At 34.1% G+C, this 14,389-nt stretch overlaps 1 protein-coding gene across 1 annotated transcript in view; it reads left to right on the top strand.

Moving 5' to 3' along the window:
* Window positions 1-371: 371 nt before the first annotated feature.
* Window positions 372-14,389, top strand: part of LOC143226514 (glutamate--cysteine ligase-like) — a 30,026-nt gene continuing 16,008 nt past the window's right edge. Inside the window, exons 1-3 of the mRNA XM_076457551.1 lie at window positions 372-512; window positions 3,811-3,923; window positions 10,931-11,069. Of these exons, the coding sequence (XP_076313666.1) occupies window positions 3,909-3,923; window positions 10,931-11,069 (154 nt within the window). The 5' untranslated portion in view covers window positions 372-512; window positions 3,811-3,908. The remainder of the gene's footprint in view (window positions 513-3,810; window positions 3,924-10,930; window positions 11,070-14,389) is intronic.

Below are 14,389 nucleotides of genomic sequence, written 5' to 3'. Positions count from 1 at the left end.
CATGATAGTGTTTGTGTATGTGTACACAATACTTATTTATAAGTAAGACCAAAAGCATTACGCCAAAAACTTAGCTTCGTTTGAGGACTAAATGGTAATCTATAAAGTACAGTTACGTGTACGTGATTTACAAGAACTAGTTGGCATTCTGATTTACTTAGATTTATGTTATAAACCAAAATTTTCTAACCTTGGCATTGCCGCCGTAACTTCAAAATAAATCAGTTTTTTTTTTCCTTTTATTTTTATATATAACCATGAAAATATTCTGTAATGTACGAGATCTTTTACCTACAGTTTTTCAGGATGCAAACACACCAAAACCTTTCCTTGATGGCTGTGTTGGAGCTGATAGTAACAGCCAATCGGAAGGAGCTTTACCTGATTGCATCTTTGGTGACTGTTGCCTGTTTGGCCTAAGTTTATGTGCTTTACAAGTCACAGTACAAGCTCCAAATCTAGAAGATGCTAAGCACTTGTACGATCACCTAACCGTTCTCTCTCCCATAATGGTAAGCGTTGTAAGTTGCCTTATTCTAGCTGTCTATACATCTACATCTATATAGCTGGACATTTCATTTTTAACATTAATATAAGAGGCGCCTGCATGCAATACGAATAAATGAACTTCCATCTTATGGTGATGCGTTATACTTGATACCAACAGAGGGTCGTCTTTTATAATTTCCCTACTTCGATTCTTCTGTTTACACTAACTGTCTTAGCTTGTTGCTGACAACTAACAATTGTTCAGGTGAGGAAACTTGTATGCCGAAAACCTGAATTTGCTTCTAATTTTAGCCTAAATTAAACTAAGAATTGTTAATAGAGACGAAGTCTGTTTAATAATGGTCATATCTCAACGAATATCTGGATGATAAGAACACATTTACGTTCGTATTTTGTAATAATTTTTCATCTATTATATTTGTGCAGTGTTCTGTATTTTTAGCCTGGATGTTGGAAGTTTATATAAAAAAGTATATATTGGTTAAAAAAACTTGTAAAGTGTTCGTTTCACGTCTGTTTTTGTTTGTTACTTTTTGCCACATTGTTGAAAAAGTATTATGATAATTTATTATTGTTAGCATACTGTTATTGTTAAGCTACAGTACGTTATTATCAATAAATTAAAGCTATAGATACGCCTGCGCAAAAGCTCCAGCGCCGATTGGTTGTTAGGTACTTATGACGTCATAAAAGCTAATAATCAAAGTTTCCTGTTTCAGCAAATGAAAAGAAAACCGGACATTTGTCACCTTCAACTGATGTCAACAATTTTCGGCAAACACCTGATCATTTAGTTAACTGAAACCGTAATAGATGGCTTTAACCAAAAGAAATTCGTTGCCGCTTGCTTTCTCGATGTCAAGAAAGCACTTGACACTGTATGACATGATGGTTTAAGGTTCATTTTAAAAGAAATGGGATTACAAGTGGGAAATATTTGCTGGTATTCCAACCTTCTTGAGGACAAAATGTACAGTAAACATATAGTGTATCTATTTGGAGTATTTTGCCCTTGATGCGGGTGTTCTTCAGTGAGAGGTAGTTAGTTCTACCTTGTACATCATATGTGTAGGTGGTATACCGTTGAACAATACAAATTAGTTTACTTTTACAGTGTGCTGATAATGTGGCCATCTGAAAGAGCTCAAACACACCCTCAGTAGCATCATACAATTCACAACAAGTTTAACTCAAATAGTTGAGTATTGTCGGAGATATGAAACCCAAACTAATACCGGAAAGGAAGTTAATATTATTAATATTCGCAAAATCATTTAAACTTCGTAGAAATTCTCTCAAATTATACCTATACGGAGCTGTTTTAGATATCGGTTCATAAGCAAAGTATTTAGGCCTAACATGCGATTCAAGATTAACTTGGAGAAAACATACCCGAAATTCCAAAATAAAAAAGTGTGAAAACAAGCTAATCACCTTAAAAGGTAAAAATACGGAAGCGTCTATAGAAAACATGTTTAAAATTTATAAACAATATATCAGTCTAGTGATAGAATATGCGTGGTCAGTATGGTCAAATGTAGCAAAAATAAACATTAAGAAATTGGAAACTACAAACTTCAGAGACTACAGTTTTTAAAATGTACCATGATCAACAAATTCAGCATTCTTGCATAATCATACAAACTTGTTTCTGCTAAACGACATTGATAGATTGCTCGTTCTGCTACTTTGATAAAAAATTGAGACAAAAATGACATTTTTAACCAAGATAGATGTGTATATTATACACGATGTTGATGCCTCTCTCCATTAGACTTCTGTGTTTTAAAAATAATACCCGCAGTAGACATCAAAATTATCTTACCGCCAAGATTTAGATACCATCTTTGTATTAAAAAAAAAAAGTGGGTGTTTGCAAATGAATATGCGCTGGTTTATATCTCTTAACAAGTGTAGTTTAATTTCGGAAATGTTTGTGATTTTACACAACCAAGTGAGGCGAAATATTACTATAGGAACTGTTTGTCAAGTGTCTGTGATCAAGTAAAGAGAATAATTTAAAGGCCTTGCATGGCCAGGTAGTTAAGGCACTCGACTCGTAATCCGAGGGTCACGGGTTCGAATCCTCGTCATACCATACATGCTCGCCCTTTCAGTCGTGGGAGCGTTATAATGTGATGGTCAATCCCTCTATTCGTAGGTAAGAGTTGGCGGTGGGTGGTGATGACTAGCTGCCTTCCTTCTAATCTTTCCCTGCTAAATCAGGTACTGCTAGCGCAGATAGCCTTCGTGTAGCTTTGAGGGAAATACAAACAAACAAACAAGGACTTAAAAAATAACACTAAATGTTACTAGCGTTATATTCCAGGATACGACAGAGAAAAGGGGAATAATTTAAATTAGTGGTTAGTTTTAGAGTACTATGAGTGGGATTTCACAGTTCTTAAGTCACTAATTCAGGAAGAGGTTAAATGTACCTGACCATCCCGAGTCCTCAACGACCTAAAATAAACAAAATCGCCATCGAAACACCACCATTAAATCTTCAACCTCGAGTTATACCAAGTTATTATCATGCAGGTTTTCAGAATAAAAACCAGACTTGTAATCTGCAACTGTAATATTCTATATAGGTACATACGTAGTTTGTCCCTGAAAATGCTCGGGTTTTGGGGTATGGTATTGTTCACTTTAGGTGCATACTTATATGTTGGATTCGAATAACAACAACGATACTTTTAGTGATTTGTTATTCAATTAACACTGTAGGTATATTATTAACCCATTAGTGGGTTATCTCCAATAATTTACCTTAAGAAAAAATTTATGTGATATTAGAGAAGATTGGTTAAGAACGCTAGTGTGTATGTATTGAGAATTAAACCACAGTCCATGAAGATGTTAAATGTACACTTATGATTAGAAATGTGTATATGTGAAGCAATATTGAAAGTTCTTAATAAACTTTACTAAAGTGAAAGAATAATATAAAACCGTATTCTCTGTATGCTATAGGTTTTATTGCTCATTTTAGTAGTCGTAGAATGTGTTTATATAGCCGGCTTTATGAGCTGCAGTATTTGACAGAAATCCTTCAAACATATGGTAGTAGAAATGTTACATTTTGTAATTGGTCACTCATAATTAGTAAAAATGTATGCAGAGTTAACAGTTTGTTTGTAATGTTTATTCTCAGTTTTAGACTTCGAGTCTTGTTTCATCAAGTATAGCGATTGAAATTTACAAATTAACTTTACAGTTGGTAAAAATACACAATTTTTGTGGCAAAGTATCTTTTGTAGATTGTTTTCTCATAATATAAATATTCCCAACTTCTAGATGGCGCTAACAGCAGCTGTTCCAACTTTTCGAGGGTTTCTAACAGAGAGGACTGTAGATTCAAGACTCTATCAGATGCTGCGGACACAAGAACAAAGATGGAAAAGGAGAAGGTATTTGTAATTCATTAGAAACATAAAATTATATACAGTACTGAAAATAACTGTGGAAACAGTGAACAAAACAGGCATAAATCCCAATATTATAGACCACCTCCCAATCAGATAGCCCTACTTCATTCTAATGTGTTTTGTTTTTTTAAATGCTGTCTTAAGTAAAATGGTAAGATGTTGAATACATTCATGGCTGTTAAAATGAAAGTAATATAGATTTCAAACGTGTCGAACTCAAAGATTGGTGGTAAAGATAATTCCATGCAAAAGACTGAGGCAACGTTTTATCTTTCAGTAGAATCTCTATGGAAACCCAAGAACGGCTACGTGAATTATAGTAGTGCTGATAAAGAATAATTGAAGTAATTATCGCAAAATCCTTAACAGTAACTTGTAGTATGCTCTTTACAAGATAATAGTAAAACAATAGAAATCTAGAGACCCAGTTGTAATAGCACATGAGTGCTAAATAAATAATGAAAGGGACATGAATAGTAAATAACCTACGTGGATGAGTACCTGCTTAGTAACAAGTCGTCAGAAGAGTAGCTAAACCAAATAGTTAAAGTATACAACTTGCAATGTAATAAGTGGGACGAGAAGAAATGCTCTTCTTGGCAACAAAAAACGATATTTTTCGATGAAAGAGAGAAGAAAAATATCATAATTAATGTACATATAAAGTGACGTAAACTGTGGGACCAACACGAGTGCGAGCTGCATTTCAGTCAGCTGCAGAAAATTGATGATACCTTGACTGTTGACAGGTATAAGCAGATACGTGTGCTGACACTCCTTCAGATACTCGTTAGTTATCTCTTGCATGTGCACCATCCGTGCCTTCACATAACTGCTCTTATTATTGGCTGTTTTGCTTACTGTATTAAGAGAATATAAGCAATAACTAGAACATTCTGTAACGATCTATTCAGTAACTGAAATGATGTTATAAAATTAGCTTCTTGAGATGCATTTAATGAGAATTTTATGTACAACAATTTTAATTCCATTTAAATACTGTCTTCTAGAAAGGAAAATACTGGTAGGATATTCTTATGGAGTTGATAATTATTGACATTTTATCCTCTTATCGCACTTTTGTTTTTTAGTCAAAATATACCAATGTCAGGACATTCTTTTTGTTTTTCGTCTTGTGTACTTAATCATTTCTGTTTTGTTTTAAATATTAAATTTTCTCATTGAAGTTTGATATACTTCCTCGTATTGGATTTTAACAGGAGTTAAGCCCTCTTATAAAATGAACTATGATTTGGTTAAATTTCAAGGCAATCCATTAAGAAATACCTGATATATAACATCTCCAAATTTGATTGAATATCTTTTTATTGTTTTTTTCTTTCTTCCCAAGTACAGAAACTTTATTTAACGGAAAAATATTTAATTTTTGTGGATTTGTGTTTTTAAATCTGGTACGTTGGTAGATTTTCATAACCTACATTTAGGAGTTTTATTTGGTGTGAATATAAGCCATGTGTGCGAAGTTATTTAACAAAAAACGCCTATCAAAATTTACTAATAATTTTGCACACGTCTACTAAAAAGTCACGTGAGTTATCGGTTTAACATTTTTACCAAAGCTTAAACTTAGTACAAAAGTGAATCATTTTTAGTTTGTCATTCTGATTTAAAATCGGCCGATTCAGAGCAGCAAAATTATAAGGTGGAAGGACTTGTAGATATGTAAGTATTGGTTAGACCAAACAAGTTAGATTAGCAGTTTCTAACTCAAGTTTCCAAAAGAATCTTACGGGTGGACGGTTATCAGTGATTGCTATCTTTTTAGCACAAATTTTCTAAATTTTGTGAAACTAATATAATTAAAGAATGTTTATCATCACGTGATATTACTTTAAAGAATTAGTACAGATAATGACGCTTGATACAGCTGTACCAATTGCATAGGTGTAATGACAAGAAACTGTTAACTAAATTCCATGGCGTTACTATAAAGGAAGGTATTATCACTGTTTCAGAGAAAAACTACCATCATATATTTTAAAGAATCTGGTTGATCCTGTAAAATAAGTCTGTTCCGAATAATAGGGTTGCGATCCTAAAGCTAATGCTGTTTACTATCGAGTGTAATTTTCTCACTTTCTGTGGTTTGTTGATTAGATATCATGATTTTTGATTAGTACTCACCAACAATGAGAAAATGTGCGGTCAAAACAAAGGACTTAGTATGCGATTGAAAGGAATAAAACCAAAACTGGTAGTTGCACTTATAGCAGTGATAAGTTTACTGCAGGTATTGATTCAGTAATTAACTAGTCCATTATTTTGTTTTATCCATCATCATACCCGAATTTGAAAAAAACGCGAAGCAGAAAAATGTTTTCAAATAAAGTTTAGGACAGCCTATGTTATTCGATGTTAGAACGACAATATGAAAAAAAATTCATGATTTCGGTAATAAAGGATGATTAAGCTTTATTGAACGGATTGAGCTAATAAAGCTTAGACGGTACAAAAGTTTAGTTCTGAACTTTCTCAACATGCTTGCACAGTTCGGCAGCGTGCACATTTCAACAACATGTTCTTATTACAATCATTATAATATTGTCTGTAGATTAATAGCCTGTGTTAAGGTGTTTTTAGGAAATATATCCTTGTCTAATATCAACCACTTGTGAACGACTGTAAGAACTTTTCGGACCGATTTGGTGAACAATAAATTCACTTTCATAAAGGGAAAACTGCTTTACAAACAAGCTCATAATACTTTTGTCTAGTCCTTTCAACTATTGTTTGAAATTACTTATTTATTAATTTCAGATGTTCATTCACAGCTAGCCAATAGTATCAACTGTCAACTCGGTGAACTGTTGCATCAGTGGATAATGTAATTTTATCATCATTCTTATAACGCGCGGTATTAATAGAAATGAGATGCTAAAAGTGAATTCTCAGATTCTTCACATTCATATAAACCTTCAAGTTGTTTTTCTTGCCTTCTGAAATTATTCTCAGATATAGGTTATTAGTTTACTGACTATAATATGTTATCGGTTTTATATGCTTTTTATGAAATGATTAGGTATTATACATTTATTACAACTTGCCAATCTAACACAAAACATTTGTTTTCACTAACCTCTTAAACGAACAGTTAGATTAATTCATTACATGATTAAAAATATGTTTGGATGTTTTTGTCCCAACCGTTTCGCTTTATCACTTTATAAAACCTAGATATATCTTAATAAACATTGTATTTATAATCATTAAAAGTGTGAATACATTTTTGGGATACCCTGTATTGTTACAATCAGTCTAAGAAGGCAAGTGTAAAATCTTTTGAGTTATCGCAGGTGTTCGAACTGATGACGGTTCTGATCCAGGCACTGCTGATAACGTGGACAGATGGAATTGCAAACTTCACGAATCATTTTATTTGGTATTTGAGTGAATTATCTTTCAGTTGCTGCTCTCAGCTCATTGATTGTTGCAAGTTTTGTGCTATAAATCTTATCTTTGACGTATCCCCATAAAACAAAACAAAGTTCAGGGGTGTGAGGGCTGAACGTGGGGGAAATTCAATGCTACCTCTTCGCCCAATCCATCTGCTCGACACATTTTCGTCAAGATAGGCCCTCACGTTACAATGGTAGTGGGGAGGTACTCCATCTTGCTGGAAATAAAACTCCTTTCTAAATCACTCTCGAGTGCGTGGCACGACAGATCCTTGCAGCAAGTTCAGATAAACGAGACCAGTGACTGTGTTTTCGAAAACGAATGGCCCAGTTACGCCCAACGCTGATAACCCACACCACATTGTAGCATCTGTTAAGTTTGCGTGGCGTTCAACCGTAACCTGCGGACTCTGAGGTGCCCAGTAGGTATAATTGTGGCGATTAACTGAGCCATTTAACTTAAATGTTGCCTGATCGCTCCACACAATCTTGTTTGGAAACTGTACATCCTCTGCAGATTTTGCCAGGTATCACTTTCAAAATTCAACTCTTCGGTCAGAATCATCTTCATTGGGGGCGTGGACTAATGCCGAAATACAACTTTCTTCCAATGAACGCCCTTCAACATTCGATGGACACTCGATTTTGGGATTCCTGTCTTACGGGTTGTTTGCCGAACAGATTTTCTTGGAGATCGTTGGAGATTTTCCAACAGCTCTGCCTCTCGTGTGGGACTGGTGGATGACCGCAGTCTTTCAGAACGCTTTTTTATGGACGTCTTGAACAGTTCCATTTGTTTCAAACTTATCCCTTATGCGAGTAATGGTGAGTCGCATTGGTGGATCTGTTTTGAAACTCCCTTCTAAACCGTCTTTGCACTTCAGCTACGTTCTCACACTTCCAGTAACACTTTAAGATAAATTTCCTTTTCTTAAAGCTTAGTCTCGTTTTTGCCATTAATTCAAATCAGTTGCACCTGTAAAAAAAGAGTTTGAGTGAGTTATAATAATTCAAAGTGTGTATACATTTTTTGGGACACCCTGTAGTTTAATTAGATTAGTGTCCACTAAAAAATTTCTGAAAAACGAATACAAATTTTACAACAAAAAATTACTAACAGTTCTATAAAGTAGAAAACTTAATTTAGTTTGCAACACTGACAATATATCCATTTGTTAAATAACACAATAAGTAAAACTGTAATAGATTTATCCTGTGAAAGTAAACTAGAATGGAAAGTGTGTCGCGTTATTTATAATTGCACAAATAAGTTAGTGCTTAGCCTACCTGCCCTTGTTTAAGCCAAAAGAGGCCCGGCATGGCCTAGCGCGTAAGGCGTGCGACTCGTAATCCGAGGGTCGCGGGTTCGCGCCCGCGTCGCGCTAAACATGCTCGCCCTCCCAGCCGTGGGGGTGTATAATGTGACGGTCAATCCCACTATTCGTTGGTAAAAGAGTAGCCCAAGAGTTGGCGGTGGGTGGTGATGACTAGCTGCCTTCCCTCTAGTCTTACACTGCTAAATTAGGGACGGCTAGCACAGATAGCCCTCGAGTAGCTTTGTGCGAAATTTCCAAACAAACAAACAATTAAGCCAAAATAAAATGATGACATCAGGGTTCTAAGTTATTTAAAATTAACCACCCATGATTTACGAGAACGTACCTGGGTTTCGGATACAGACATTTTTACACAGGCGTTAATACCCGTCTGACCTCAAGGTTAAACAGTAGAGTTATGGTGGTGGTCCTGGAAATGAAGTTCGGAAGCTGACAGGCTAAAATAAAAAATATTTCTCCTTTCACAATATTACATCATTGTTTGAACTGCAAATGAAAGTTGAATATGAGAAGGAAAAAAAAAGTGGAATACACACAGTCAGAAAGTCATTGGCATATACGACTTGAGTACTTATGACTATGTCAGAAGAACATGAATGAAAACAAAAACAGCAAGTCAGTGCATTATTTCACTATTCATAAATTATATTGAATATTTAAAAGAAACATTTGTTGCTTCTGCCTCTGTAGCAAATCGTCTTTCAGTATGGTGAACAATACAATGGGTTGTTGAGTACGTTATACTGAAACGAGTTTGAATATGTAAATCATTAAGTCGTGGTATAAATTCATGGTTGAACGACATTATCAGAGGTGTAGTTTAACAATTCTACTGCCAGATCATAAAGATATTTGACGATCGGAGAATTAGAGCTTTCAAGACAACGATATACCTTTTGTTTAATTACATTAGCAAAATAGGGAATACGGATCAGCTTAGGGTACCAGGACCATCAAGAAAGAGACTTGCATCGAGTCGTACCCGAGCCATGGTAATCAAAGTACTGTATCTCGTATAGGTGGAGAAACAACGAAATGGTTTTTAAACTTAATATAAAACTTTTTTACAGCTGTAACTAGCAGCAATGAAGTTTAAAGAAATACTACCAAGTGTGACAACTCTGTCGCATTTAGTTTTCCAAAAGTTTGCAGTCATCATTAGTAATATGTAAAATATGACTTACTCTAGCTCTAGTCACTTTACTCTTACCAATTATCAAATATTTATTTTCATAGCTCTTTACATTCTAGTTTCATTTGTCAATAAGTCGAGATGCTAACATGAAAATTAAGAACTGAAGCATGAGGGAGGAATAGTGAAAAGAAGTGTAATATTTTCGATAATTTTGAAATGCAGATCAATCAACAAACAAAGCATACATAAACACAAATCGACATTCCTATCATCATTGATAGGGAGGATTTCATCATTTTCAACCCCAATTTTTTCCCTCTTTGTAGTATTAACCCACAGAAATTATTGAATAATCTGACTTCTGTTGGTTCATAATTCGTTCTAACAATTAGATTTAGAGCTAACCTTCTCTTTGAAGGAAAACAATGTTGAATTCTAGAACGGTTTCTTTGTTCTTAATTTCTTGATGTTGTAAATAACTAATTACGTGGTCTTTGTGTTGTTGTTTTTTTAAAATAATAACCAAGCCAATATATTTGAAAAATTGTACGGGCGTTTTTAACAATAGATGAAAGCCACTTTTGAAAACAAGAACGTTGCAATAGGTTATTGACTTTTCAAAATCACTAAGTAGTGTTTGTATATCATGATATATATCAAAATACCGGTTTCTATATCAAACCGCATTTTTCTGAGTATATAATGTACTGAATCATAGCAACAAAGTAAAATAACTTCATATAATGTACTGAATCATAGCAACAAAGTAAAATAACTTCATATAATGTACTGAATCATAGCAACAAAGTAAAATAACTTCATATAATGTACTGAATCATAGCAACAAGGTAAAATAACTTCATATAATGTACTGAATCATAGCAACAAGGTAAAATAACTTCATATAATGTACTGAATCATAGCAACAAGGTAAAATAACTTCATATAATGTACTGAATCATAGCAACAAGGTAAAATAACTTCATCGTTTCCCTTATTCTTCTCAAATACTGTATTACAAATTTTAATGACATTCCAAATGTATTTGTTCAATTGATTTACCTAACAAATGTAAACGAAATCGAACTTTTTTTGTTTCAGCCCGATCAACTAGGTTATACTGTTATTCCATGCTCGCGATGGGAACCTGTAAGCTTCTATCTATCAACAGACCATACTAAACTAAATGATATTCCTATTGTGTATAATGAAAAATATTTTGATCAGTTGGTTAACTCGGGTAAGTAAAGTTATTTTATCACATTATTAATTTAAGAAGATTTAATTTGTAATGGTAATGCTTGTTCATCCCATTTAAATCTCTTAGGTGGTACGGTGTAGCATGGAGGTTAATGTACTCAAATTCTGAAGCTAAAGGTTCAAGGTTCATATACAACTTCTGTTTAAAAAATGACCTTTACTTTGAGACTGGATATACTACAAAGATGACGGTCAAGTATTAGTCTGGTGACACAATGGTTGGCAAAGAACGAGTGAACGGTGAATGAGTGAACGAGTGAACAGTTGACCAGCTGCCTTGTCTGGTCTGTTAGTTCAGAATTATGAATAGCTATGTGCTGATAAGGAACGAAGTGGTTGCAAGTTGACTTTTGAATGGCCATCTGATTAACTGCAGTTAAAATTATGAATGACCACCTACTAACCAGCTCCAAGTGTGCCATTATAATTTCAAATAGGAAATTTGCAGTTGGCCATCTAAATGGCCATTTGGTAACTTTGTCAGATAAGTCATTCGAATTTTCAATTATTTCCCATTTAGGCTGCCAATAATAAAGTTTGTTTGCCATTCAACTACTAAACTGATAATTAGCTGACAGTTATCCATTTGAATTATGGACGGTAAATTAACAGTTTGGCATTCAAATTATTAACCCTAATATTAACAACACTAATAATAAATTATTAATATCCTGTTGAAATTTCATTGCGCTACCAACTGACAGAATTACCATTTAGCATTCCAATGGTCAACTACTTGTTTGTAATTAAAAATCTGAATGACAGCTAAATGGTTACCTGTTGACCATTATAATGGTAAACGGTAACGTTACTATTGACAGTTCGAATAGCTTACTGGTAACTTCCCTGAACAAGATAGCATTTGTGTCGCTCTGAGCAAAACTGCTGATACAAAGTAAATTAGTTTGTGTGCATTCAATTATCAAATTACATTTTCAGAACATTGCGTTTATTATGCCATTCCTTTAAGAACAGGATTCATTTAGTTTCTTTGCTACAACCCATAACCAGTAATAACAATGTTTTACAATTCTGCGTTTTCAATGGAGAGTTATCGTCTAGTATTCTCTGCGTGTGTGTGTGTGTGTGTATGTGTGTGGACCTCTCAGATACAGGAGAGTTTGTGTTGGTGTACGAAATAAGATGTTTATATAAGCTATTACACTTCTGTCACATGAAATTATTTATTCTTTGCAATTTTTACTTTTAGGCCTAAAAATCGTACAGCTAATTTAGATTTTATCAGTGTTATTGAAATATTAATAAGCAGACACAAATCGAATTTACAGGATCTCCATAACTTAGGTGCAGCTTTTTTCAATATTATTATATTTTCTGTGATGACACTAAGAGTTGGAGTTCGACTTCTGCTAATAAATCGAAACCATAAGGCGTTTAAAGGTCGTTTGATTCCAAACTTTAAATGTCTTTTGAAAGGCTAAAATAACTCTACTGCATCGTTCCTATATTTTGTTTGAACGTTTTCTGCTTTTCTGGTTCATTAGTAAAGCAGATTGTAAAAAAATTGACGTTTTTATAATAACATCTCATTTTCGTATACGTTTTATGACTAATGTTTTTTTCATTTAATAAATTTAATTTTATAATTTTATTTCACTACTTGTTAGTGCATTGGTTTTTACGTTTTATAATTTTTACTGGACGAGTCTCCGATTCACTAAACTATGTATTACCATTTCATATAGCTGTAAATTTGAATCTGAATTTATAAGTTAATTGAATGTCAATATGTATCAAGTCCACAGTTGCCGACAAGATTCATGTGCACAATTTTTTTTCTTTCTTAACACAAATGTTTTAAAATACAAACAATAATACAACTTACAACAACGATTATTACAAATGGTTATTATAAATAATGATTTACCTACAAGAGTTTTACAAACTAACAAACAATGAGTCTTCTATCTGCTTTGGAACTAAGTATTTCATCGAAGGTTGACGATAAGCGAATTAATTTTATGTTGATACACAGGTGCGATTCACTTTACGGGAAGCTAGCTAGCTCTATTCTTGGCTAACCAAACGCGGTTTATAAGCTGAATACTTTCTGAGGAAGATGTATTCTTTTATAAAGCTTTGTGTGATGATGCTAAATCTGGCAACCTTCCAAGAAAGTGGACTTTATAAGGTACGTGAATGTGCGGAAAGCAGTAAGGAGAGTGTGTGACTAAGTTCAAAAAGTGTAGATTTTAGTTTAATATAACACACGGTATTGTATATCTACAGACGTTCGATAACCCAGAACCTGTGAGCTGTCATCATTCAAGTTAAATCAGTGACACAAAATGGCGTTTCCGTGTCGAAACCAGTCAAAAAGTTTCCTGTGTAATTTTAAACGTGTAAAAAAATCTCAAGTGTTTTTGATGAAGCTAAACTTCAAGATAAAGTAATTTTATTTTATTTTTAGTATGATCATTAGGTTTTCGGCATAACTATCTCGATTGTAGTTTTGTAGTCATGTTGAGACTAATCTATATTCTTGTCTGGTTTCCATGTTCGGTTTCATTGTTATATATTTAAATAAACCACAGCCGTTGTAGTAGATATACATCATGGGGAAGGATAGCGTAAACACAGCAGATCGAAACGTTAGATGGAGTAATTGAATTTAATTTTCCAGGTGGTTAAGACACTCGACTCGTAATCCGAGGGTTGTGGGTTCGAATTCCCATCACACCAAACATGCTCGCCCTTTCAGCCGTGGGGGGCGTTATCATGTGATAGTTAACCCGATCTGTTGGTGAAAGAGTAGTCCAAGAGTTGGCGGTGGGTGGTAATGACCCTCTTGTCTTACCCTACTAAATTAGGGACGGCTAGTGCAGATAGTCCTCGTGTAGCTTTGTGGAAAATTCAAAACAAACCACCAAACATTTAACGCAAAGAAAACGCAGCTACAAAACCTACATCCAAAGCGTGGCACAACCACCAAAGTTTGTAATTGTGTAATATGTTCTGGTTTTTGAGGTACTGGCGAAAGCAATATTCAACATGTATTGAAGGTTCTCTTTCCCCTTCTAACCGGTTTAACCTGAATACCACATCTCAGCTATATTTTCGCTGCTACAACAAAAAGTGGGAAAATAGCTGCTATTTTGTTACATTGAAGTAAAAACAAAACAAAAAAATTAAACATTGTAAGCAGTAATAATGGAGTACTATACGTTATTGGGGAGACAACAAAACTGTTGAAGTTGATAATCCAATTTCTCAGTATGATGTATGAACATTGAAACCCAAATATTATGGTACTGTTATAGCCCACCATTTATTTAAGTA

This window comes from Tachypleus tridentatus, chromosome 9 (genome assembly GCF_004210375.1).
Source record: "Tachypleus tridentatus isolate NWPU-2018 chromosome 9, ASM421037v1, whole genome shotgun sequence".
NCBI classification, from domain to species: Eukaryota; Metazoa; Arthropoda; class Merostomata; order Xiphosura; family Limulidae; genus Tachypleus; species Tachypleus tridentatus.
This window is presented reverse-complemented; position numbering and strand designations above follow the sequence as displayed.